The sequence below is a fragment of the Girardinichthys multiradiatus genome, chromosome 19, assembly GCF_021462225.1.
Source record: "Girardinichthys multiradiatus isolate DD_20200921_A chromosome 19, DD_fGirMul_XY1, whole genome shotgun sequence".
In the NCBI taxonomy this organism is placed as follows: domain Eukaryota; kingdom Metazoa; phylum Chordata; class Actinopteri; order Cyprinodontiformes; family Goodeidae; genus Girardinichthys; species Girardinichthys multiradiatus.
The window spans coordinates 27172468-27199892 of NC_061811.1; the positions used below are offsets into that span (position 1 = coordinate 27172468).

The 27425-nt window shown below is 39.2% G+C and overlaps 1 protein-coding gene across 1 annotated transcript; it reads right to left on the minus strand.

Annotated features, from left to right (window-relative positions):
* Nucleotides 1-10355: 10355 nt before the first annotated feature.
* cldn11a (claudin 11a) lies at nt 10356-14733 on the minus strand. The gene is made up of 3 exons (XM_047392965.1): nt 14311-14733; nt 13986-14150; nt 10356-11353 (listed from the first exon to the last, which is right to left on the minus strand). The coding sequence occupies exons 1-3, from the start codon at nt 14534-14536 to the stop codon at nt 11085-11087; spliced, it is 660 nt and encodes a 219-aa protein (XP_047248921.1). The 5' UTR covers nt 14537-14733; the 3' UTR covers nt 10356-11084.
* Between the last annotated feature and the right edge of the window lie 12692 nt (nt 14734-27425).

Genomic DNA, 27425 nt, shown 5'->3' on the forward strand with positions numbered 1-27425 from the left:
GCAGTGTGATCACCTGATCATTGGCAACCATGATTACATCAAAAAGCAGGAAGTATGGCAGTTTGCTGGTCTCAAGCATAAAAGTATGATGACCGACAGGTGCCAACGTGCAGCAAAGACATGAATAATGCAAACTCCAAAACACAAAACAAAAATCCAATGCAACAGAAAAGCATTGCTAAAGAAAAATGCTGCAATCAGAGGAAATAGAAGCAAAAGGAAAATGCTGCGATTATGAAAATGAGCAAATAGCAACAACAACAGCTTCTTCTGTAGATTTGAAAACCAGCCACTCACAGCCACACAAAAGGGTGACCTGCAACTCCATCAACTTCACAGCATCTTCCCTTCTCCCCTCTGACATTCTGCCTGCAATGAAGATCACTGAGAAATACACTCACCGGCCACTTTATTAGGTACACCTGTCCAACTGCTCGTTAACGCAAATTTCTAATCAGCTAATCACATGGCAGCAACTCCATGCATTTAGGAGTGTAGACATGGTCAAGATGATCTGCTGCAGTTCAAACTAAGCATCAGAACGGGGAAGAAAGGTGATTTAAGTGACTTTGAACGTGGCATGGTTGTTGGTGCCAGACGGGCTGATCTGAGTATTTCAGAAACTGCTGATCTACTGGGATTTTCACGCACTACCATCTCTAGGGTTTACAAAGAATGGTCTGAAAAATCGAAAATATCCGGTGAGCGGCAGTTCTGTGGGCGCAAATGCCTTGTTAATTCCAGAGGTCAGAGGAGAATGGCCGGACTGGTTCCAGCTGATAGAAAGGCAACAGTAACTCAAATAATCACTTGTTACAACCAAGGTATGCAGAAGAGCATCTCTGAACGCACAACACGTCAAACCTCGAGGCGGATGGGCTACAGCAGCAGAAGACCACACCGGGTGCCACTCCTGTCAGCTAAGAACAGCAAACTGAGGCTACAATTCTCACAGGCTCACCAAAATTGGACAGTAGAAGATTGGAAAAACGTTGCCTGGTCTGAAGAGTCTCGATTTCTGCTGTGACATTTGGAGGGTAGGGGCAAAATTTGGCGTCAACAACATGAAAGCATGGATCTATCCTGCCTTGTATCAACGGTTCAGGCTGGTGGTAGTGGTGGTGTAATGGTGTGGGGAATATTTTCTTGGTACACTTTGGGCCCCTTAGTACAAATTGAGCATCGTGTCAACACCACAGCCTACCTGAGTATTGTTGCTGACCATGTCCATCCCTTTATGACCACAGTGTCCCCATCTTCTGATGGTTACTTCCAGAAGGGTAACGCGCCATGTCTTAATGCACAAATCATCTCAGACTGGTTTCTTGAACATGACAATGAGTTCACTGGACTCAAATGGCCTCCACAGTCACCAGATCTCAATCCAATAGAGCACCTTTGAATTGTGGTGGAACGGGAGATTAGCATCATGGATGTGCAGCCGACAAATATGTGATACTCTCTGAGGAATGTTTACAGTACCTTCTTAAATCTTTACCATGAAGGATTAAGGCAGTTCTGAAGGCAAAAGGGGGTTCAACCCAGTACTAGCAAGGTGTACCTAATAAAGTGGCCGGTGAGTGTATGTTAATAGGCTCTTTCAGCATCGGAAGAACAGAAAAATTCCAGGACCTGATGGTATTTCCCCCTTCTGCCTGAAAGCCTGCGCTGATCAACTGGCCCCCATCTTGACTCAGATCTTCAGCAAATCTCTGGAGCTGTGTGAGGTTTCCTCTTGCTATAAACGCTCCACTATCATCCCGGTACCCAAGAAGCCCACTATCACAGTGTTAAATGTGCTAGAGACAGGGTTTAAAGCATCTGAAGGATATTACAGGTCCCCTGCTGGACCCCCTGCAGTTTGCTTAAAAGACAATCAGGTCAGAAGATGATGCAGTCAGCCTGGGACTACACTTCATTCTTCACCACCTCAAGCACCTATGGGCAGAAGACAGGATCCTGATTGTAGACTTAAGTTCTGCCTTCAACACCATCAACCCAGACTTTCTCCACTATAAGCTCACCTAGCACACAATGCCAGCCTCTACCTGTCCATGGATCACCATCTTCCTGACTTGCAGGCAGCGGTGGGTGGGGCTGGGGAGCATCTTCTCCCCCACAAGAACCATTAGCACCAGGACCCCCCAGGGGTGTTTTCTTTCCCCACTTCTCCCTCTACACAAATGACTACACCTTAGCAGATCCGTCTGTGAAACTCCTGAAGTTTGCAGATGACTCCACTGTCATTGGTCTGATCCAGGACAGTGATGAGTCGGCATACAGACAGACGGAGGATCAGTTGGTTCACTTGTGTGGTCAGAACCACCTGAAGCTTAACCCGCTCAAGGCTGTGGAGATGACTGCGGACTTCTGGAGATCTCACCCCTAACGTCCTCCCCTCACCATCCTCAAAAACTACTGTGGATCACTTCTGGTTCCTTAGAACCTCCCTTTCTTAGGACCTGAGGTGGTCTTCACACATAGACACTGTTCAGAAGTAGGCGTAGCAGAGACTGTACGTCCCACGGCAACTCAAGAAGTACAACTTCCACAGGAGCTGCTGGCTATCTTGTACACTTCTATTATTCACTCTGTCCTGTGCAGTCTCTGTGTGGTTTGGCTCATCCACAAAACAGGGCTGGTCCAGACTGCAACAAACAGTTAGGTCAGGAGAAGGAATTATTGGGGCTGACAATTCCTCCATCCACGGAGTGCTGAAAACCAAAGTCAAATTCCTTGTTTGTTCACACAAACATGGACAATACGAGTACGAAGTAAAAATGGATGAAGCGAGGAATTATTGTTCCATGTTCTAAGCTTCACTGACTATGTTGTTCAGTAGATCACTATCATTTAGGTAATAAAAAACTAAAAACAATAATCATTTTCAGTCCATTCCTGTCATATTTGTTGTGACTGGCGGCAGAGGGATGAAAGTATTTATTGGGAGTGTGTGCTCAGCAACGTCATGAGGAGGAAATGAGTTTGAGCAAGAGGAAGCTTGGGAGGGGAGAGAGTGTGGCGGTGTTCTTTTAAGTGTCACACCTTCGAAACTGTTCAAGTATAGATTCAGGTCATTTACCATTTCAACATTGCCATCTACTCCTTAACCTCCGGTTGGCATGAAGACCATCACTGGTCTTCTTGCCACTCCATACCTCTCTCATGAATTTCTGTTTGGGTTTCCACTCCAATTTCCTCCTGTACTTCTCCTTAGCCTCCCTGATCTTAGATCTCAGTTCATGTTACACTCCTCTCACCTCCTCCCTCATGCCAGTTCTTGTCATTTAAGATAGCTTTGATGTCAGTTGTTACCCACAGCTTGTTGTTGGGGTAACAACTGACACTCCTAGTTGAAATAATGTTGTCCACACAGAGGTTGATGCAACCAGTTATGCACTCTCTGCACGCATCAAAGTCACTGTGGGAATCAGAGAGTGTCTGCCAGTCCATCACCTCGAAGCATCATTGCAGGGTCTCATATGTCGATCTCTTCACCATCTTTGATGTGGCAGGCAGTGTCTTTACAAGAGGCACATAGCAGGGAGAGAGGTGAATCAGATTGTGGTCTGACCTACCCAGTGGGGGAGGGTTGAAGAGCTGTAAGCATCTTTAACAATAGCATGCAGTAGGTCTATTTTTCTTCCCTCTCTGGTAGTGCAGTTCACTAATTGGGTGAAAGTGGGAATCATACACAGTGGTGGGGTTTGCTGAGGAGAGTGGGCATAAACAGCCACCTTGATGATAATAGAAAAGTTTAACATCTGAGTTCCTTCATGGTGATATACTGCCGGTTGTTCACAAGAACTGCAAGCCCTCCACCTACACGCTTACACACCCTTGAACAGGTGCAGCCATGTCTCCATGAAGCACATTAAACTTCACTCCCAGTACTCCATCTGACTCTGGGCCAGTGCCGTCAGCTCATCCAACTTATTCCCGAGGAACCTCTCATTCCCCTTGATGATAGAGGTCAATCAGCTGATCCCTGGTGTAAAAAAAAGGTTTTTCAACAACGAACAAAAGCACCAAAACTCTTGCAGCCCTCATGGTAGCTTGGTTGAAGTGAAAATGGTGTCAGAGAAAAATAATAAAAAGTAGGAAAAATAAAGAGATCCTGTGATTAGGAGAGCTCGTCACAGGCTGCACACAAGCTGGTGCATGTGTATTTATCGAGGTAGGATGTCATTAAATGTAAATGATCTCTTAAAATTGTAATAGTTAATCAAAACATAAAGCCACAACAGAAAATGAATTTCTTTGCACATTACCAATAAAATGATCATCTCATCTCACATTGTAACCAAAATAACAACAAAAGACATAGAACACATCAGTTTGGGTGGTCCCCCAGCAGCTCAGTTAGCTCATCATCCCATTGTTATGCTCATAAATGTACCGCTGCAATCCTTCACATGTCCTGACATCATTATTAATAGTCTTCTTATCATCCCCTGTCTGTCTCTATATTAATCCTGGGAGTACCATGAATTACTGCTGCTGTTATTCTCTTCCTTGCTACTTTATCACAGTTAGATATTATGTGGTGTTCACCTAATAACCAAATGTTAGGCTATTAATCAGCCAACACGACAGGTTGTTCTGATATGTAAAAGCATTTACTTGAAAAGGGTGTATTTTGTTATTCCACTGACTGTGCATACTGGGTTGTAATTTATGCGTATACTGGGGTGAGTAAGAACTTGTGTAAAACGACCCAGATGCCATGTTTAACCAAACTGGTCACATTTTAAAGTCCCAAACAAATGAGAGCGAGGCAGCAGTCAGACAGGTAAAGCTGCTCGGGTGTTTTTTTTTTTTAGAAGAATTTTAAGTAAACAAAACACACTCAACATGAGCTATGAGTGAAAAAACGGCTGGCAGAACCAAAGACTCAGCAATAATCTGGTACAAAACAAATGACACTATGGGAGTAAATGTTTAGAAGAGATTTATTACAAATAAAATACTGAAGTAATTAAAAACTAAGAAAAAGATAAACTACTGTATCTAAAATCAGCCCTTTAATTTTCGAATATCTGAACTTATGGAGGTATGACCAAACTGTGGCCCAATAGTTTTCAGACTGTAAACAGGGCGTGTCCATCAATTAATAGTTACATTTATGTGCTATTTGCTTTCTTACACAGTAAACATCAAGGTAAAAATGACCACATCATGTATTTTTCAGGGGTACAGTGTAATCGTCTTTGTATCTGTGCCACTGTTTGTTTAAGCAAACTGTTCAGGTAAATGATCAATTACTTCCCTTTATGATCATTTTATTAATTTATTATATAGTTTTTTAAAGACTTCCGCAATATAGTCTTGTTTATATAAGGCAAATAAAGAGCCATAACCTAATTAAAAAAAAATATATATTTTTAGTATTAAGCAAGGCCAACTTTTAAATTAATAATCAATTAACTCCAGGGTGATAGTGTCTTGCAAAAGTATTTATTCCCCCTGATTTTTCTTATTGGTACATTTTGCCACATTGCAGCCACAATACTACTGTGATTTTATCTAATAGACCAATACAAGGTAGTGCAAACTTGTAAAGTTGAAGAAACAGAATGAAATGTTTTTAAAATGTTTAAACTTAAAAAGTCAGATATGAATTTGTATTTAGAGCCTTTTTATTCTAAAATTTCTGAATAAAATCCAGTGCAACTAATCGCCAACGGAAGTCATCCTATAAAAAACAGAGCCTCTCAGTGGGGTATTTAATCACAATATGAATACAGTAGTTTTGTAAACAGGCCATTAGAGAACAAACTGCATTATGAAGGTGACGGAAATCACCAGAATGATTTCAGGAAAAGTTGTGGATTTTAAAGCAGAGTTAGGACATAAAACTGCATTCTGAGCTTTCTATATCTCAACGAGCAGTGGTCAGTTCATTATCTGAAAATGAAATGATGATGACACAAAAGCAAACCTAGGGAAACATGCCCACCCACCTAAAGTAACATGCAGGTATAGCTAAGCAGTCAAGAGGTTCATTTTAATTCTGGAGGTGAAGTAGAGATCCACAGCTTAAGGTAGCACAATCTGTTCACAGAAGTAGAAGTAGAGAGTTCCACAAATTTGCCTTTATGGAAATGTGGCAATAAGAAACACATTGTTGAACGAAAGCCATGAATGCCAAACAGTGTAGAACACACATAAAATATGTGAAAGAAGGCAGATGGGATGCAAATTTAACTTCTTGCCTTACCTGAATAATGCTTTATGTGAAAGAAAACTACACTGCACATCAACCTAAACACACCATTCCTATCATAAACCATGTTGGTAGCAGCATCATGCTGTTGGAAATGTACTTCAACTTGTCAAGTTTTCCAGAGTTGATGGGAAGCTCAACTGAGCTAAATAAAGGCAGGTAAACCTGCAAGTAAACCAGCCTGAGAGGCTGCAAAAGTCTTGAGACTGGGAGAGAGATTCACCTTCCAGCAGGACAATGCCCCTTAGCATACAGGTCCTTCTCAAAAAATTAGCATATTGTGATAAAGTTAATTATTTTCTATAATGTAATGATGACAATTTAACATTCATATATTTTAGATTCATTGCACACTAACTGAAATATTTCAGGTCTTTTATTGTCTTAATATGGATGATTTTGGCATACAGCTCATGAAAACCCAAAATTCCTATCTCACAAAATTAGCATATTTCATCTGACCAATAAAAAAAAAGTGTTTTTAATACAAAAAACGTCAACCTTCAAATAATCATGTACAGTTATGCACTCAATCCTTGGTCGGGAATCCTTTTGCAGAAATGACTGCTTCAATGCGGCGTGGCATGGAGGCAATCAGCCTGTGGCACTGCTGAGGTCTTATGGAGGCCCAGGATGCTTCGATAGCGGCCTTTAGCTCATCCAGAGTGTTGGGTCTTGAGTCTCTCAACGTTCTCTTCACAATATCCCACAGATTCTCTATGGGGTTCAGGTCAGGAGAGTTGGCAGGCCAATTGAGCACAGTGATACCATGGTCAGTAAACCATTTACCAGTGGTTTTGGCACTGTGAGCAGGTGCCAGGTCGTGCTGAAAAATGAAATCTTCATCTCCATAAAGCTTTTCAGCAGATGGAAGCATGAAGTGCTCCAAAATCTCCTGATAGCTAGCTGCATTGACCCTGCCCTTGATAAAACACAGTGGACCACCACCAGCAGCTGACACGGCACCCCAGACCATCACTGACTGTGGGTACTTGACACTGGACTTCTGGCATTTTGGCATTTCCTTCTCCCCAGTCTTCCTCCAGACTCTGGCACCTTGATTTCCGAATGACATGCAGAATTTGCTTTCATCCGAAAAAAGTACTTTGGACCACTGAGCAACAGTCCAGTGCTGCTTCTCTGTAGCCCAGGTCTGGGGAATGCGGCACCTGTAGCCCATTTCCTGCACACGCATGTGCACGGTGGCTCTGGATGTTTCTACTCCAGACTCAGTCCATTACTTCCGCAGGTCCCCCAAGGTCTGGAATCGGCCCTTCTCCACAATCTTCCTCAGGGTCCGGTCACCTCTTCTCGTTGTGCAGTGTTTTCTGCCACACTTTTTCCTTCCCACAGACTTCCCACTGAGGTGCCTTGATACAGCACTCTGGGAACAGCCTATTCGTTCAGAAATGTCTTTCTGTGTCTTACCCTCTTGCTTGAGGGTGTCAATAGTGGCCTTCTGGACAGCAGTCAGGTCGGCAGTCTTACCCATGATTGGGGGTTTTGAGTGATGAACCAGGCTGGGAGTTTTAAAGGCCTCAAGAATCTTTTGCAGGTGTTTAGAGTTAACTCGTTGATTCAGATGATTAGATTCATAGCTCGTTTAGAGACCCTTTTAATGATATGCTAATTTTGTGAGATATGAATTTTGGGTTTTCATGAGCTGTATGCCAAAATCATCCGTATTAAGACAATAAAAGACCTGAAATATTTCAGTTAGTGTGCAATGAATCTAAAATATATGAATGTTAAATTTTCATCATGACATTATGGAAAATAATGAACTTTATCACAATATGCTAATATTTTGAGAAGGACCTGTATTTGCAAAGAAGAAATAAGCAGTAGCATACCCAAAAGGTTCTCAGATTTTTTAAATTTTATTTTAATTTAAAAAATTGTATACATTTCTTTACCCATTACAATTACTCATGGTCTATCAGATTAAATCCCAATCAAACATGTTGAAGTTTGTGGTTGTGAGGTGGCATAATGTGAAAACCGTCAAGTGATGTGAATTGTTTTGCAAAGCACTGCATATGATATAAGAGCCATAAAGCAATGCAAAAACCTCAAAATGTTATATAGGTCGCATATTGTGACCGATTGGAGTCATTTGTCCTCTGTTTTAATATGGACTACTGAAATGCTTTAAAAGTATACATTTTTCCTTCTTCTTTTAATTCTGGAAACATAAAAAAGAGTTTTTTTGGAGTCATTCCAGGTGCAATATAATTAACACACTATGCTTATGTACACTGGATACTCAAGCATAAAATTAGACAAAAATCAACAGCAGTTTTTGTCAGTAAGTGTTTAATCAGTGCATTTAATATCATCAAGTTTAATCAATACAAGGCAGGTTATTTGCTCAGTATCCTTCCATCTGTCTCTTGTAAAGGACATGGCTCTGTACCAGGAACACCATCCCTTTTCAGGGAATACGCACTCTGCTGTGATGACATACCTGCAATCACAGGCATGCCAGGAAATTCACATGAAAAGTAGAAATGAAACAGTACCTGAAGAAGGATCGGTGCTCAGACGTGTGTGTGTGTGTTTGTGTCTGTTTAAAGATAAACTGACGACGAGGAGATGTCACATGTTGTTTTCATCTCTGCAATGACTCAGTGACCTTGATTTGGGCTAAGGAGTACACAAATTGGGCACAGTTATCTCCCACTGTGTATGTGTGTGGTTACCAGAAGAGAATCCGAGGTTCTCTGAGTCTAAGGGACAGATTCTTCTGTCCTTATCTCAGTCAAGGTCACAAAGATTAATTGTAGCAAAACAACATATTTTCTTCTTGTTTCAGCTTAGATTCACATTGCTAATGTACACACAAATACTCAGAAATTGTAGGACAGTCAGTCTGAGTCCCTCAGCTGTGGCGGAAATCTTATCACACATCATTGCGATGCACATTACCTCTTATCTCACACATGCATCACTTCCGATCTGTTTCCATTACTATACAAAAAGGATGAATGAGATAAAAATATCACATCAAAAAGTAGTAGTTGAAAAAACTGCACTCTAAAAAATAATGGGTTTAAAACAAGACATTTTGAACCCATTTTCCAATTTTGGTATATCCCTGACAGTCCTGAATCAAATATGGACCGAAACAGACCTGATGCTACTTAAAATAACAGGGTTAGATAATGGGTTTTAGCCAGCAAGTTTTCAACTCAAAAAGTGCTTACAAGTTACTAAAGTCTAATGTCAAGGATACCAAAGAGTGGGATAAAAAGAATAATTTATAAAATGCATAGTCAAGTAAGCGATATCGGGTTAAACAGATTTTTTTGTTAATCCATCCATTCATTATGTATATCCAACACAATTCCAGTCCTCTTTCTTTAGTTTGGCTTGCGACCTGCAAAAGTGACCAAAAAAGGGCATTCTGTTGGAGTCATTACTTTCTGGTTTGCCTTTTTTTGTTTTAAGTTGTGTTGTTATTGTTGTATGTTTTATTGCTTAGTATTCACAAGTCTGGTGTGTCTTTAATCTTGGTGTCCACTTAGGAACGATTAATTTGCAGTCTGGTAAAGGACAGGGCTGCACGTGAATGCTTTGGGAATGGGACAGAGGGCCCGTGGTAGCACCTGCTGCTTGTTAAACAGAGTAAGAATGACACATACTTTCATTTGAGATTCTCTAAATGCTTCCAACACCACCACAAAAATAAATGCAGCTTGGTTTTTTTAAGAGGAGCAGTCTAATTACAAACTAAATATAGCAATTAAGTTGCTAAGTGCTCAATATTGGCGACTCCTTCCAGTTTCTCTTTTAACCGACAGAACTGGGTCACAGTTTTCCGCTTTCAAACCCAAGGTAGGTTAAAACTAAAACCAACTTCAGTCCCACATCATAAACCCAGGATATAAATTAAATATATAGCACAATATTTTTGTAAAATTTTACTTTATTGGCATTTAGTACTGAAGATAAAAGAGTAAAACTTTGTAACAGTAAATAGCTGACGCTTAAACATATATTTGATGCATTTTAAAATGTATTTGATTTGAGGTTCAATTTAGGAATAACAACCAGTGGTGGTTACAGTTTTAAGGAAATGGTTATTTATTATTTAGAGCACACCTATAAAACAGAAAGAACTTAGACGTATAGTTGAGAAATGTTTAATGCCACATGCTTTAAGGTCAAACTATTATTCATTAAATCTAAAACAGAACAAAAGTAGTAAAAACATAAAACGAGACGTTTAATGTTTGCTTTATGTTAACTGTTTTAGTAAAAAAACGTTTACAGTGCAAATACATGGATTAAATCACTGCTTGGTAAAACTTTGCTTTAGAGTCTATATTTAAATCCAGTTACCAAACATTGTTTGAATTACATCCATCACTTATGAGTTATTAATACTGTCAAAAAAGTCTATGTACATGAACAATGAGAACAAATTTCAGTTCAGATTAACACTGCCATACCCATATTTGATCAAAACAATACAACCTAACACTAAACAGGTTTAAAAACTATATTCAATGACAAAAGGCCCTGATCAGATTGACCGTTAGGGTACTCATTAAACAAGTTTTGCATTACATTACATGTACATTGTATTACATTACATGTACATTTATGTAACAGTGGGGTGAGTCCACACCACATCCCTCACGAGGAGGTTGGAAAATTGGCACTTCAGGACAAAAACAAAGCTCAGCTCAAACTGTTTGCATTCAAATTTTCTATTTGTGTGCATGATAAGTCAAGTTCTTGGTTGTTTTTCTTCACATTGTACAATGAACATGAATATCATAAATCTTTGATTGCTTTTGTGCAAATGTCTCTATTTACAAGAAACCATGCAGAATCTACAATGTATCCAAACTTAGACATGGGCACTTTTGGCATGATTGTTGGAGGACGCCGCTGGCTGATTGCCACCTCCCTGTTTGGAGTAGTAAAAGTGGTTGTTGTCCTGGTAGGTGCGCGAAGAGGAGGTGGAGGAGTCTGATGAGCACATGAGCATCATGCCACCCAGCAGGCAGAAAACGGTGCCCACCCATCCGGTGTAGAGGGAGAAACCGAAAGACATGAGCCGGAGCTCCTGGTTGGCACCGATGGGGAACCAGATGGTTGGCACCATAGCGCACAGTGCTAAGGAGGCAGACAGAAAAAATGCTTGGTTGGGAGTTCAAATGGTTCTGAAAAATACACTCAAAGATCCTGTGCTGCACAGCACCAGAAGAAACTGAGGATGCAAAGTAGCACCTACACACAAAAAGCTGGGTTGTTTCTGTAACACAAATGTAGGGTTTAAGGTGTTGGGACAGAATACTGGTAGCTTTAGATAAAAATTGGTTCAAAAACTGTGACAAAGTCAGTTGAGTTAGAAAAGAGACTAGAAGGAGCCTGATCGTCTTTTATAGATGGTCAAAATGACTTATACAACAAACTGCTAAAATTTCACTGAACCTCCTGCAATATAAAATAATAAATGTATAAAAAATAATGTGTTAATGACTTTAGTCAACTCCAGGGAGCAGTTTGTTCACTGAAGATAACATTAGCCTCATACATGCTGAGTACTTAACTTAGCTGAGCTGCTAACTTTGTTAAAGAATCACACTTTGACCAATGAATGTTTTCTAAAATAAATATAAAGTGAAGTAAAGTTTTATAGTGTTAAATACTGAGGAGGAATATTGTTATCCAAATTCAGTAGTTTTTACCAATAAGTCTTTTTAAAACAATACAAGGATGTTGCTTTTATTTTTATTTTTTATCTGATCATTTTTAATGTAGAATACATTGCTGTCCTGCGGTTGTCCGTCAGTAAAAGTGTCTAATCTATTTTGTAGAAGGTGTTCCCTAAGCATTCATCCTACATGTTTACCTACAATAATTATCTGCAGCAATGTCAGTTTCTTTCTGTGTCTGAGCCAAATATATGAGAGACTGGGAAGACTCCCTTCCAACCAACACAAATGTAGCATTTGCTTGAAGTTACTTTTTAGTGCCAAATAATATGCTGTTGTGGGAAAACTAGCTGAACTTACAGAGACCAAGTGGGGTGACAGATGGTGTTCTTGAAGTAATGTTTTGACAGCTACAATACTGTAATGCTGCTCAACTTTCACAAGTCAAACACAAACCACTTATGTGTAGAAAAGTGAGTCTTTCAGCTGGTTCTATTCCCTGCCACTATGCTTTATGCAACCACTGCACAACTTGCTTATATAGAGTATTCTGTCGACACAGTTGTTTAGAGAATATTAAATACAGCGTTACATATTGAGTTTAAATTTTGAAAATGCAAAGTTGATTGTTAATAAATGTGTTACTTGACATGATAATGTTGTTATGTATTTTATCTGATTATTTTATAGAATAAAACTAAAAATAGACACCAATATTGTAAACTCAAATATTACTTACTTGGTAATTCAGGTTATAAATTATTGACTTCAACACACTTTGCTACCCTAAACGTTACATGTTGGTCAGTTTAAGCAATTTTGGGGGGTTGAAAATCTACTCCAGGTTGCTGGCTACTCATAACACAACCCTGTTCTGATACATGAACCCTGAATTGCATATTTGACCAAGGACTGGTTTGGCAAAATAACTCAAACATGGTTGTTTTTAACTAGAGATTGACCAATCAGTTGGAAATGGAAAATGTTCTTCCGATCAGACCTTATCTATGATTGTTTGGTTAAATACTGTAATTATTTGTCTTTTTAAATATAGTATTCCATCAAAACTAACAGCATGTACATTTTTATGAGTTTGATAAAAACCAGGTAAAAATTAGAGACAGAATTTTTGGTGAATACATCGGGTTTATCTTATAAACTCTTCATTTTCAGTTGGTTTCAAAATTATAACCTGTATCTAAGGACTTTTAGCATTTTTTTCTCATCTATGTGTCAGAGTTCTTCGGAATAAAAAGGAAAAAATGGAATTGGATTTAGAAGGTGTGAAAGCTTGATCAGCACGTCTATCCTTAACCCATTAGCTTTTAGAGTGCAATCAGCACAAACAGGCTTTATTCAAAGGACAAATCAGTCAGAAAATACTGCTGCTTTATAAAATATGAAGTCCTCCTTCACAAAGACTGACCCTGCTGATATTAAGAGGTAGAAGAGCTAATAGTTGTTTACCACTATCCTAGCATGCTACTTGAAGAATCAAGGATCTGACAAATAAAAGAACACAAACATACATAGAAAAACAATCCTCCCTGAAGTACGTTATGCGAAAAAACATGTTTAGATTGTCTTTTTTTGAAGGAAATGTGGAGATATCTGTTGGGGTTGGCAACGTTTTTTTTTTTTTTGTGTGTTTTGGAAAGGTAAAATGATTCCTAAAAAGGTGTTAAAGTTGCTCTTCAGGGAAGCGGGTAGTGGAAAAACGCTGTAGCAACAGCTGCGTACTTGTAATCTCAGTAAAATGTTGGCCGCTAAGGGAATTTCCATCTGGCTCAGGACAAAAGCAGGGCGTGGATGAGAGTAGGTGGATATGAGGAATGTGATGGGGTCTTTTTGGGGGGGAAGGGTTCAATAGAACATAAACACGTGCATCTGTGTGGACCCTTCAGAGGAAAAGTTTTATTTAACACTCTCTACCCACAAAATGCTTTTGAGCCCAGGTCATAATAGGTCATAATGGGGACGTTAAGAGAAGTTAATGTCAGTATTTGTATTATTCTTATTAATTGTGGCATTTTGATAAGAACTATTGTATCCAAAGTAGTATATGTAAATAAAATAATTAGGTTTCTCACCAACAATAAGCATCAGCACTCCTCCCAGGATGGCACGTTTGTTCTTTGAGCTCTGGGTTTCATTTCCAAGGTTGATACAAGGCATAGACATGAGGAGGAGTCCCACCGCAGGGAGACCCAGGATAGACCCTATGATCATAAGGGCTCGAGTAGTCTGGATGTAGGCTGTGGAACGAAATTCCTTTTTTAACTGCAATTCTTTCCTATTTATACGAAGTTAGTGGGCTAATCATGAGCAAACATTTCTTGATCTGCATTACTTCAAGTGAAAGAATGAATCAACAGAAAATAGAGGTATGAGGTACAGTAAGAGAACAATGTCTACCTGGCAGTTCCAGGATCTGTGTAAAGGAGGCACAGTGGTAAAGTGCTGTGGAGATGACACACTCCTCCCATGGTCCCTTGGATAGCAGCTCATCCATCTTCTTGCAGGTGTTCACACCGTATTTACACATTGTCACCCAGTCGTTCGTGGATGTGGCAATCACAATCCCGAGCCAGCCAAGGCTGCTGAGAAGAAAGCCGCACAGTTGGAGACAAGAGTTTGCCATGGCACAAAGCTTGCGTCAAGAGCACTTATCCCAGGGTCACAAATGTTTGAGTCGGGTTAATAAATCTGTCAAAATGTGGAAAACGAAATCTAATCTAGAACTGATATTCCAATTTAAAGGTTAAATCCAGTAAAACATGTAAGCTTTTCCTCAGGCAATCCACCAAATGAGACCTGCTGCAAACTTCAAAAGAATGAAACTTTACCAGCATTAGATGATTTTTAAGGACTGCCTCAGTGAGAAAAAAAAAAATCCCTAAAACTTTCATCCAATCAGAGGTCATTTTTACTTCTCTAACACTGCACTGCCCCTTTCCTACAATAAATGATGGCTACAACTTTACTGTGGTGGTGACTGAGGTGGAAGCTTAGAATATTTAATAGGAAAGCTGCTGCCATCTACTGATCATAGCGTATTTCTGCAAGTGTTATAGACTTGTTATAAAATGTCTTCAAACACCTGCTATAATGCCAAGATTTTGTAGGTTTAACAAATTAGACCAAGATATATTATTTGATGACTTTTTCTACTTTTAATGTCACTTAATAGCATGATAAGTTTTCAATTTTAGAATACAACTGAAAACAAAATACTGAAATCTTTTAAGGCAAAAAACAAAGAAGAAAAACTAAAATAATGTAGCTGCTCACCTTTAAATTAATACATGGTTGAAACACCTTTAGATTTAATTGTATTAGCACAGTCTTTTTGGGCTTAAGTCTATTCTCATCCCACATCTAAATCTGTGAGATTGCTTTGGTATCTCTTGTGCACAGCCCTGTTCACATAATCCTACAGACCTTCAGACATATTCTTTTATTGATATGGAAGGATACTTTGGGTCATTGTCATGCTAAATGTTGGTGTTCCTTTTCCCAGTTCCAAGTGAATAAAAACAACCCAAAGCATGATGATTTTACAACGCTTTAATGTGTCTGTGGTGTTCATATGGTGATGTAAAGACTCCTTTTTAAACCAAACATACCTTTTAGATAAAATGCAAAAAAGTTCAACCTTAGTTTCATCCGATCCATAGAAGAATTTTCCCACATGCCCGTTAGAAGCCCATTTTCTAAAATGTCTAGCCAGGTTTGACCATTTTTCATGGTAAGGAAAAGCTTCTGTTTGTTCTGCCGTCTCAAAGGATTATGCCCATTTAGTTGACTTAAATTGCACTTTTATTTCACTATTCATCCTGATGCAATACTTATCTCAGAACTACTGATTAATTGCCAAAAATCACAGTAGGGGGCGATAGAACACAGCTGTAAAAAGATGCAGACTTATTTGTTTCATTCCTCCTGCCCTTGTTGAATGGAATGAAGTCTCATTTAATCAGTCACATCAGGTCATCAGGACACCAGATACCTTTTGGCCCCAAGGTCTCTAACAGTGCTGGCCCAAATTGGGTTTGACTCTCCACATCTGTTACTTTCAGGGTTGTTTTGTGCTTCAATGTGAAAGTCATAAATATTAGAAAGACTATATTCTTCTAAATGCATGATACTGTCTGTAACAACTTATTGCTCTGCTGGAATTTGCAGGACATACTTTTTCACTTTTGGTGAGGTATCTTCTGCATTTATTTTAGAGTAATGGCATTACACCGTGTTTATACATTAATAAATGCTCAATATTTCTTGCTGCTGCTTCAAAGGAAAAACTTTCCACTGAAGATAATCGATTAATGCTTTTACCTGGTTCTACCGCAGGGGGAAATTGAGGTGGAGTCACTCAGTGTACCCTTATAATCTTTTAAAGGATATACAAGTTGTTCGCTGTGTCTAGTAGTTGTAGAACAGCAGATGTCTTTTACTCTAGATTAAAAGGAGAGCTGCAGGCAGAGTTTAGGCAATTACAACTCTCTACTAAGAAAAAGTCTACAAGCTCCTGACACCACTCTGATCAGCCCGCCAGTACTTACATGACCTCCAGCTGACACTCAAGTAGGGATTATGTGTCTTCTTGCAGCCATTGCAGTTGGCTGTTCTATTACGATGGGTTAGGCTTGTGGATAACATTTATCTGAAAAGGTTTAAAGGGAAAGGTCAAACAGATAGAAATACAAATAAGAGCACATGCTTCTATAGAGGTAAAACCAGATGTTCACATACACTGTATAAAAAATACCCACTGGCTTTTTTTAATTGTCTGAAAGTAAATCATACCTTTTAGTAAATCTGCTTTTTAGCATTATTTAAATTATTTCTGTTTGCTAAATGACAAAAAATGAGAAATTTTAGCTCTGCCCACAAAACCTTCTATGGAGATGAGATCAGATAATGATGACCACTCCAAAACATTGACTTCGTTGTCTTTAAGCTACTTTGAAACTAATTTCAACTCATCTGTGCATGACCTTTAACTTCCTGGCTGATGTCTTTAGATGCTGCTTTAATATTTTGACATAAAGTTATATTCTCATAGTGCCATCTATTTTGTGAAGTGCCCCAGTCCCTCCTGCAGCAAAACACCCCCACAACATGGTGCCCCCGGCCCTTTACTACACAGTTTGGATGGTGTTCTCAGGCTTGTAAGTTTTCACCCTTTTCCTCCAAATATTACGTTGGCCACTATGGTCAAACATTCAATTTTGGTTTCACAGATCACAGGACAAATCTTCAAAATGTTAAGGTCTTTGCCCTGAGTGCATTTGCTATTTGTAATCTGTCTTTTTTATGTTTTGTTTTAAATAATGGCTTCTTCCACTCTAATTTCAATTTCAGCTAATGCCAGCACAGTTTCAGTGTGCATAATGGGTACCTTGCCATGGTGTATTTACTGGCATATAATCAGAGTTGTGTACAAATGAGTTCATGTGTAAAGTTCACATTTTTTAGAACTTTGAACCAAACTATGCTGTTCTTTAAGTTAGGAGTGTAAAGTGAACTTAGAAAATCTAAACATTATTTAACGGCTCTCGTTATGAGAGTGAACAAAAGATTTTTGTTTTTTTACGGCAAAACGTTTGATATTTTACAGAGACAAACCTGCAGCTTTTCCCCTAAAAGCACATGCTCAGGGTGTACTCAGTGTCTGTGTGCGCAAGGGCAGCAGAGACTCAGTTAAGCTTTGTGAGGACCTACTTTTGTAATTTAGGCCTATGCACCTCCCTCTTGCTTTAAACTTGACAAGGTTGCATTTGTCTTTGCTTTATACATAAAGATAATAACTCATGGCTCAAACTCCAACTTTAAAATCAGGCTACACTGAGGTTGTTTTTTGCTGCCTGATTTTTTGTTGACGTTTATAGCCAGGAGGTGGACCATGTGCAGAGAAGCTGCAGCTCTGAAGTCTTTGTCCTGACTACCCTGCAGATAAGTAACTGAAAGAACAGAGATGGCCTTGATTTACATGATTGAAAATGTTGTCAGCTAATGTGCTTAAACAGATTCAAGATTGTATTGAAGCGGAACATTGTAGTGGGTTACCAAAATTATACATAAGGAACTTTAATTTATTTTGAGTTTATAGCTGTAGAATTTTCAGAAAATGTTTAATGAATGATTACTTTTGACCAAGACAACTTCAACCTTTATGTTTTGGATGTTTTCAATATTACTCTGGATTTTCTACTGTGCTATAACAGTTTAAAGAGCAAAAAAAGAACAAAACTCCTGGCACATCCTGTCTCCGCTGACTTGATGGTAGTAAGAGTGACTTGTAACCCTCTTATTAATCACATCATCATAGCAACAAACTTGGTCTAAAGCATTTCCTTTTTGGCCAAAATTAAAGTTGTTTTTTTGTTGATTAAAACACTAAAATATGTGTATGAGAGCAACTGTTTTGGGAATTCAGCAATTAAAAAAACACTATAAAATGCAGATTATGTGAACAAAGACAACAGGAGAGAATACAACAGATGCTAGGCAATGGGATGCTATGCTAAAAAAGAACCTCATGTCTATATAATTTTTTAAACCTTGCTTATAAATTAAATAGAAATATCCTTTATTGTCCCTCAGCAGGTAAATTCAGGTATACCACAGCCAAGTGACTGGCAAATGGAAGCATGCAAGTTCACACAAAGGTAACAATATAAAAACAAAAAAACCAAGAATAACAGACTGTGCAGTATGGGCAAATGTACAATATAAAATGATGGAAATTTTAGGTGAAAAATAATGTATAGTTACTGATAATAGCATGCTCAGCTCAGTAGGATAATTTTAAAAAAATTTACAAAATGTGCATTTTTATTTGTGCATAAGAAGAACAACAGACATTGGGTCTGATCTTCAAAGATCCCAAAAAGGGGTGCTAAATTGCTTGTGCAAAAATAAATTGCACTTGCAATAAGTGGGCGTGTTGTGCGCATTCTTCAAAGATTATGCATAGAATGGATAACAGGTGTAAAAGAAGGGGCAGACCGCCCTATTTAAATGAGGAAATTGTGTGTGCTACTGGCTGGACGCTACTGCCCCCAGCGGAACAAGAGAAAAAGCAAACAAAAACTGTGGCTCTTTAAACATGCAGGAGTTTCTGCACTGCATCATTATGAATGATCCAGTTGTTGATTTTTTTCCTTCGGTTCCAATCTGCTCCGGCTTTTCTGGACTGTTAGAATTTGTTAAGTTTTCTCAGTGCTATTCACAGCAGCGGGTTTGTCATCGCAACTTCTGCTCTGATTAGATTATTCCTCCTTCCTATTCATTTGCTCTTGGCACCTCTGAGAGCATAATTGTGCTTGCATAAAGCTGAGTTTGAAGGTGTTCTGCGAGCAGATGCTTTATGTTTGCGGTTTGAATGGTTGCATCTTACAAATTGTCCCATCAATTTTAAAAATGAAAAAGACAAACATGTCTGTCAAGGAATTTATTAGAGGTTTGCCTCCCTTAAAACGTTTAATTCTTTTCGGAAAGTCACCGTGTTAGTTTTTTTGTTTAGAGTATGTTTTTGAACAGTTCAGGGTTTATCATAAACAGCCACAATATTCAAGCCCCAATGCAATATTAACAACACAAATATAGCTTGTTGTAGGAGTTGGCTATCTGTATGTTATAGCTTTGGTAATTTAAAAACATAACATCACATAACTGCCCTGCAAAGAATTTAAATTTGACATTTATATATACAAAAAATATTTTTTTTCCAATGGTTTTACTGAATTTGTTTTGCCAATATTTGATGACAAAAAGTATTTTTTTACTGTATAAACCCTTCCCTGGCAGATGTCCACATTCAAAAAACATAATCAACCTGATCAACTTCCAATTGCTCTGCAATGACACAATGTTATTGTCAGTAATGCCATGTCTTTGTTTAGTGACAAGGTTAAAGCATACACTCACCATATGGAATAGGGCATCTTAAAAAGTGATATTTCACCTTCTGAGAAGTGATTTTAGCATCCAGTTTGCAAATGAAGGATTAATTCTGCGTTATAATGACTTTATTTACTCCTACTAATTATATTATCAACATGAAAGTACAATAGGTCCTTTACATGATGTGCAATTAGTTACATAGGCTGTGCAAGCTTCTCGATTGATCAGTTATGTGCGCACTTCACCATGATCAGGTTTGTGCTTCAGCAGCAGATGATCTCACTGACAGCAATGGTGCACTAGAATGATCCAGACGCAAGAAAAAGTGTTGCAAGGAGTTTTATAATAGGAGAGATGTAATGGCTTTTGTTTGTGATTGGCTCCAAATCAGACACCACAGCGGGATTTTCGGTCCCTTAAACTGCCATGAATCCCACTACTTTGCAGCTTTTTACAGCCGTCTTCGGCAGGCGAAGCTCGCATCATCTAGGCCTAAGACCGAAAATGTATTGTCATACATATTTTCATACCATAGGTAGCTCTATCCTCATTGGACAACCTGAGCCTTTCTCCCTTATGAATTATAATAACCCTGTATCAAAAATATAGCCCTTATCCAAACAATTTTCATATGTTGTTTCATTCATGCTGGGCTAATGATGTAACCAAATGGTTCTCAATCCTGCTCATGCACTTGAAGGCCCGAATATAGATCCACTGATCTATATCTGAATAAAGGACATGAGATGCATGCTTCACTCACTTATTTATTAAAAAAAAAAAATAAAATAAAACATGCAATTAAACAGTAGAGGAAAATAATTTGTCCAGTTCTGAACCATGTAAAGGTGGTGTTCTTGATGAAAATTCCCCAATGTGCAGACGCCTGTGGTGGGTCAAACTGTACTTAGGATCTGCCTCCAGTCTCTTCTGTACTTTCACACAGAGGTCACTGAGCTCCTGGCTGCGGAAACGTGGAGGCCGCACAATCCAACCAGAAACCCCCTCGAAACTGCCATCTTCCTCATCTGACATGAGATCAATGGTGACCCCTTTCCAAAATGAAAGCTCCTCTGCTTCTAGCACACTCTGCCTCGCCTCCAGCAGCTGAAAACACAGAACAGATAGTCATTATCCATGCATCAAAGAATAACGAGTCTTTGTCATTCTAAGCCATAATTAACTTTTTTGGGAGACACTTTGTTTAGAATGCACATGAAATGCAGAGAGAAAATAAAAATAAAAAGAGCAGTGTCACAGTAAAAAGTAGCAGTGCATGTTTACGTAAAAAAAAAATTCAAATTATGTATAATTTCCTCTTCTACTTGACTTTCTACTTATTTAGAAGTAATCTTATCCACTTACTTCTTGACCGGCACCGAGCAGACTTTTTAATGGCTGTCGCTTTCTCTGCGTGATCTGGCTGGCTGTACCGGACGTTCCGGCGCACCGTTTCATAGTGTGTCTTGCATCCAGCTGGAAAACATTTTACGCTGTAAATACATAGCGTGACCAATAACTATAACCAAGTGAAAAAATTAAATTAAATAAAATACACAGAACCATACACACCACAATGATAGTGATACTTACACACAATGGACGCATAATCCACACCATGTTACACTGGGCTTGACTTCAGGGCCACGGCCAATGCAGATGTGACCCCCACGTTATATGGCGAACAAAGTCTGTGAAAACAAACGCCGCAATTAAGTAAGAGTGAAAATAAAAGAGAGCCCCTGCAAATGCATACTTAAAATTACTAGCTTTCACCAGCGACGCTGGATTCATTTTAGAGGTGGGAGGGCCGTGGGGGTGTTGCGTTGCACATACTCAATTTAGTCACACTATAATGTCGGTGGGTAGTTAAGGGGTGTTTTAGAGACTTGATATATTGGGGGCTTTAGCCCAGAACCCTCCTTCCTCCTGTTCTCTCTTTAAAAGCTGCCCTTTACAGTCTCTGTTTATGTGTTTTGACCTCTATGTTTATTCCTCCTGCTACCGCGGTCACGCCAGCCGACACCAGCTCTTTCTTAAAGATTAGCGTCGCGCATACAAAGGTGCATTACGGTAATGGAGCAGAAAGGATGCCGATCAGTTGAGAAAATAAGAGGAAAACGGGAAAGTAACCTTCAGAACATTTATATTAATGACATTTTTACAACGTTCACATACATGTTTTACGTAAAATATATATATATATATATTTTATCATTTCACTGAGGATGTTTGGTGAAATAATACCTACTAATGCTCACCATTATAGGCATTTGTGTCACTTTCAGGAATGTATTTCTCCAAACTCATGAGAAGTGACAACACAATCTCTTCAGATTATATTAAAGGGTCATCTATACTGTAACCAGAATAAATATTTCATAATTTTAATGTAGGGTTTTGGAGAAATAACTGGTCAAAGTACCTCACAATCATCATCCAGTATCGAACATCTGACACAGTGGTGGTCAGTGGATTACTGGAGGTCCAGGTGGACTGAACACGCTCTCTATGTATGACCCGTTATTTCTCTCAGTATAAATGATGAGACCGGACAAATGGTTCCCAAGAAGATGTTTTTTCTTCAGCCTTAAGGAACCAGTAAACCCCAGACCTTAAAGGGCTGTGCTTATTCTCAAATAATCTGGGGTTATGTAACCCCAGAAGCGTAAAGGCTTCGAGTGCATAAATACGCAGTCAGAGGCACCCTGTGCAAATGAACAGGGAGGACAAACCTACTGCTGTGGACAGTGATGACACAGCTTGACAAACTGTAACAATCCAGAAAAGCAGGAGCAAAACATAACAGAAGGAAAAACATCAGCAGCTGGATCATAATGATGCAGCACAACAACCTCCTGCGTGCTTCAAGTGGCCAGAGCAGAGGGCATCTGTTTGCTGCACGGGAAAACACGCAGTGCCAGGCCAGCTGTGGTTCTCACTGAGTCCACAGGAGGATCCGCCATCAGGAGTGGACAACTTCCCTCACACGCTCCTTTGTGGTTTTGCTCCAGTTCGGCTGAACCCGCAGCCTCCGGATCGGGTCACAGTTCCTCCTGCAACCCATGGAGGATCCACAGGATCAGCGGAAAATACAAAATAATTTTAGATAATCAAATTTGACCTTATATTAAATATTTAGTTTTTCTTGCTGTCATATTGAACAGTATAGAATTAATTAAAACATAATTAAAAGCTTTTAAAACAACTAAATTTTAACTGAGTTAAAAACAATTAAATATCAGTTTCTATATTGGGTTCATATATTTGTACATCCGACTCTAAGGGCTTCACCAGTCATGGACCTCACCGCACGTCACTGAATTGAAATCTAATATAGCCCGGGAAATACCAAGTATGTTCATGTTACAGGCTATTATTATATCACAAATAATCCCAACAATTTATTAAGAACAATCATTAGGCCTACAATGAAACACAACCCGGTAGAATAGTGATAAAGAGGGGTGTTTTCATTGTACACCTGATGTGTTAGATGTAATATTTTCTTATTAAAATAAAGAAAATTAAAAAATAAAATAAAACATTGCCTCCTTTTGTCGTTATGAGGTTAAACAGTTTTTGCAGAACTTCTGCTGACAAAACAACCGTTTTATTTGCTTTTTTTCATATTAACCAATTGTCTTTAATAAAAGAAAAAGTAAAATAGAAGTTCTTCATTCATTAAAAACAGTTTCGTACATCCTGGTGTCTGGAGAGATTATGTGACAGCCGTTCCTGACTGGCGTTGCATTCAGAAAACGAAACAATGACCCTGACAGACTGCAAGAGGTCCTGATTATTTTTGGATCACGCATGGATGACAGACTAATAATGAACGCAGCTATTTGCAGTTTTAGTGAGATACTAACACTACAGGTGTTATAGAAACATATTGGCATCAACTCTTCCCAGAATTTGACAACTTTGCGCTGAAACGTCCAGTATTGCACAAGGCAACTGGACAGGGATGTTTTTTGCGCTTCTGATATCATTGCGCATGTAAGTATATCACGCTGCTCGTGTTTTTGCGGATGCTGTCAGGTTTCAAGAGGCACAAACGTTTTGTTTGTCTGTCTCTAGACAGCAAGAGCGCCAGAGAGGGAGAGAGAGAGATCCGTCACAGCCTCTCAGCACAATCGGGTCAAGCCCAGGTGAATTTTTGTTGGGACCAGATCACGGCCGGCCAGGGCCGTAAAGTGGGGGGGCCGACGGTCCCCTGGACCCCCCTATTCCAGCGACACCGGCTTTCACACAGTTTGTTATTCTTACCTTTGTCGTGGGTCGTAGCGGCTGAAATTCGAATTAGAGGTATGATCAGATAGGGTTCCCCCTACATCTCCTTACCACCCAGGGAGCAAAAAGCGTGCATGCTTGTTGCAGGCTCGGAACCGCCACGCTGTGCTCACACCACAGGGAAACTACAGTAACTATGAAAGGTCAAACATCGTGTTTCGGAGAAGTCGTGTTGAGCTAGTGTGCATCTCTTCTTCTTGTTCTGGTATTACTTTGTGGCGGTTGGCAAATAACTTTATGGTGTGCATTACGGCCACCGACTGGTATGGAGTGTGGTTCTTCATGGTTTTAAATGTACTTATTTACTATTACAATAATCAAATTCTATTTATTAATTTAGTTTTCTTGAAAAATCTAACTATGATTTGAATATGTCTGCTACCTAAAGTTCTTTGCAATGTATCGGTCAAATTAAAATTTTCTTTAATACCTACAAATTCTCTCCTCAAAATTGTTCTTTCTTGTTCATTTTTCTGACACTTCAATATTACATGTTCTATTGTTTCCCCCTCTCCACAATAATCTAATTTTCCTGTATTATGTTTCTTTATCTTAAATAATGTAGAATTGAGTCCTGTATGTCCAAATCTTAATCTTGTAATTAACCTTTCCTCTTTTCTGCTCCTTCTTCCAGTTCTTACTTCTTCTACCATCTTGTTGATTCTATAGAACCATCTTCGTTTCCTTTCTTCATCCCACCTTTTTTTACCACTCTTTCTTGATTTTCTGTTTAATGATATTTCTCGCCTCTGACCTACTAATGTTAATTATAAAGCTAATGGGGTTTTGTGTTGCCTTCTTTGCCATCCTGTCTGCCGTCTTATTCCTTCCAACTCCTACATGTGCTGGTACCCATAAAAATACTAATATTAATCCAATCCTTTGTATTCTGACTAAAGTATGTTTTATTTCCATCAAAATGTCTGGCCTACCATCTGATTGATTATGTTTTTAAATTAATAATGCTGAACTTGAGTCTGAAGAAATTATTGTTTTTAATGGTTTTACATCCTCCACCCACTGCACTGCTAATAATTCTCCTGAAGATATTGATAATCCATTTGTAATTCTTTTTCCTATTTTATTTTAAATTCTGGTAATATAAATGCTACTCCTATTTTTTCATCTGTTTTTTATGCGTCTGTGTAAATCTGAACATATTGATAGTAATTGTTTATATATTCATGTATTATACTTGATATGCCCATTGTTCTATTCTAATAATCTCATCCTATATTTTATGTTCAATAAGATGTTGCAGAAATTATAGACGCATCTGAACTTACCCTGACTGCAGCAAATGGGACCAGCATGCTGTATCTTGGGTGGATTGAGACAACCTTCCAACTTGTTTCTGGGATTAAAGAAGTGGAGAAACTGACCATCCCCATGTTGGTAATGAAAGGTTTTCAGCTGACACTCCCCATTATAGGCTACAATGTCATTGAATACATTCTGACTAAGATCGACCAGGCTAATCAGTACAGTACAGTAAGAAAAGCATTTCCTAGCCTCAAAAGACACAAGGTGAAAACTTTTGTACAGGCTGTTAGTGCAGAGAGAGTTAATGAGTACAAAGTAATTACAAAGAAAGACTCTATTACTGTACCTAAACAAAGTCACATACAGGGTGAGAGTCGCATAGCAGCAGCGCCATTTAAGCAAGACATGATAATGATGTTTGAGCCAGACTTAAATCCCCAGTGGCCAGACAATCTTGAATTTTTTGACGCTGTGGTTAAAGTTAAGAAAGGTGGTTTACCTTTTGTCATAACACTAGGTGTCTCTTATCCCACTAACCATGAAATTGTCATTTCAGGCCGTACAGTAGTTGGCTCAGTTCAGATTGTTACAGCTGTTTTACCTGCCCAGATGTTTGAAAAAGCCACATGTGTAGCTACCGTTAACCAGACAAGTATGCAGGCCCAGTGTAGCTCTAGTGAAGAGTGGGACCCACCTGTAGATCTTAGCCACCTTAGTGAAGAGCAGAAAGTATTAGTGAAGCAGATGCTCAGAGAGGAATGCCAGTCTTTCTCGAAAACAGACAGTGATATAGGCCGCATTGAAAATTTGAAAATGACTATTTCACTCAAAGACAATGAGCCTGTTATGATGAGGGGTTGTTTGGTTTTTGGTTTCTGTTTTTTTCTTATGTTTTTCACAGATAAGGTTTTGACTTGTTCTTTTGTTATTTTCCTGGTCATGCTTTTGTTTTTGTCGTCTTGTTCATGTTTGGTTTTCGGATCTGGTTATGCTTTTGCTTCATGTTTTTCTAGTTTGTGTTCAAGAGTCTGTTTTGCTCCAGTCACATTTTGTTCTGTCTGTCAATTAGGTTTATTCGGTTCACCTGCACCATGTTAATCAGTGTTGTTTTCCACCTGTACAATGCTCCATTTAAACACACCTGTTCAGTTAGTCATGGCGGAAACATTTTTCTCATTCTCATGCCTTGTTCTCATGCTCATGTCTTGTTCGCAAACCAGGTCTTGTCTTTTTGATCATGCCATGCCTGTCTTGCCTGCCCGTTTGTTTTGTTCCTGCCTCCTGCTGTGAGTGAGTTTTTGTAATCAAACCTTTTTTCACTTACCATCACGCTGCCTGCTCGTCTGCATTCTGGGGTCCAATATTAAGTAAACCGTAACAGAGCCAGTTAAACGCACATACCTGTCTGTGCCACGACCACTCTACCAAGAGATGAAAAACTACCATCATGATTTAATAGCACAAGGCTGGGTCAGAAAGTCCGACTCATCATACTCCTCACCAGTTGTGTGCGTTAGAAAAAAAGATGGCACTTTAAGACTGTGTATAGATTACAGAGACTTGAATAGGAAAACCCATCCTGACCGTCAGCCCATCCCACGCGTCCAGGACATTTTGAACAGTTTAGGTGGAAACTGCTGGTTTTCGCTCTTAGACCAGGGTAAAGCGTACCACCAGGGGTTCATCTCAGAAGAAAGTCGTCCACTCACTGCTTTTGTGACCCCCTGGGGATTGTACGAGTGGATTCACATCCCCTTTGGACTCATGAATGCCCCTGCAGCATTCCAGCGCTGTATGGAGGAGTGCTTGGAGAGACTGCGTGACAACATCTGCGTCCCCTACCTGGATGACACATTGGTCTACAGTAAAACGTTCAAAGATCATGTGGAGGATGTGAGGAAAGTGCTCCAGAGATTAAGAGACTTTGGCATAAAGCTCAAGCCAAGTAAGTGCAACATGTTTAAACCAGAAGTGCGCTATTTGGGCAGAATAGTGTCAGCAGAGGGCAGTAGAGTTGATCGTGCAGACTTTGAAGCAGTTAAAGCACTCAAAACTACAAG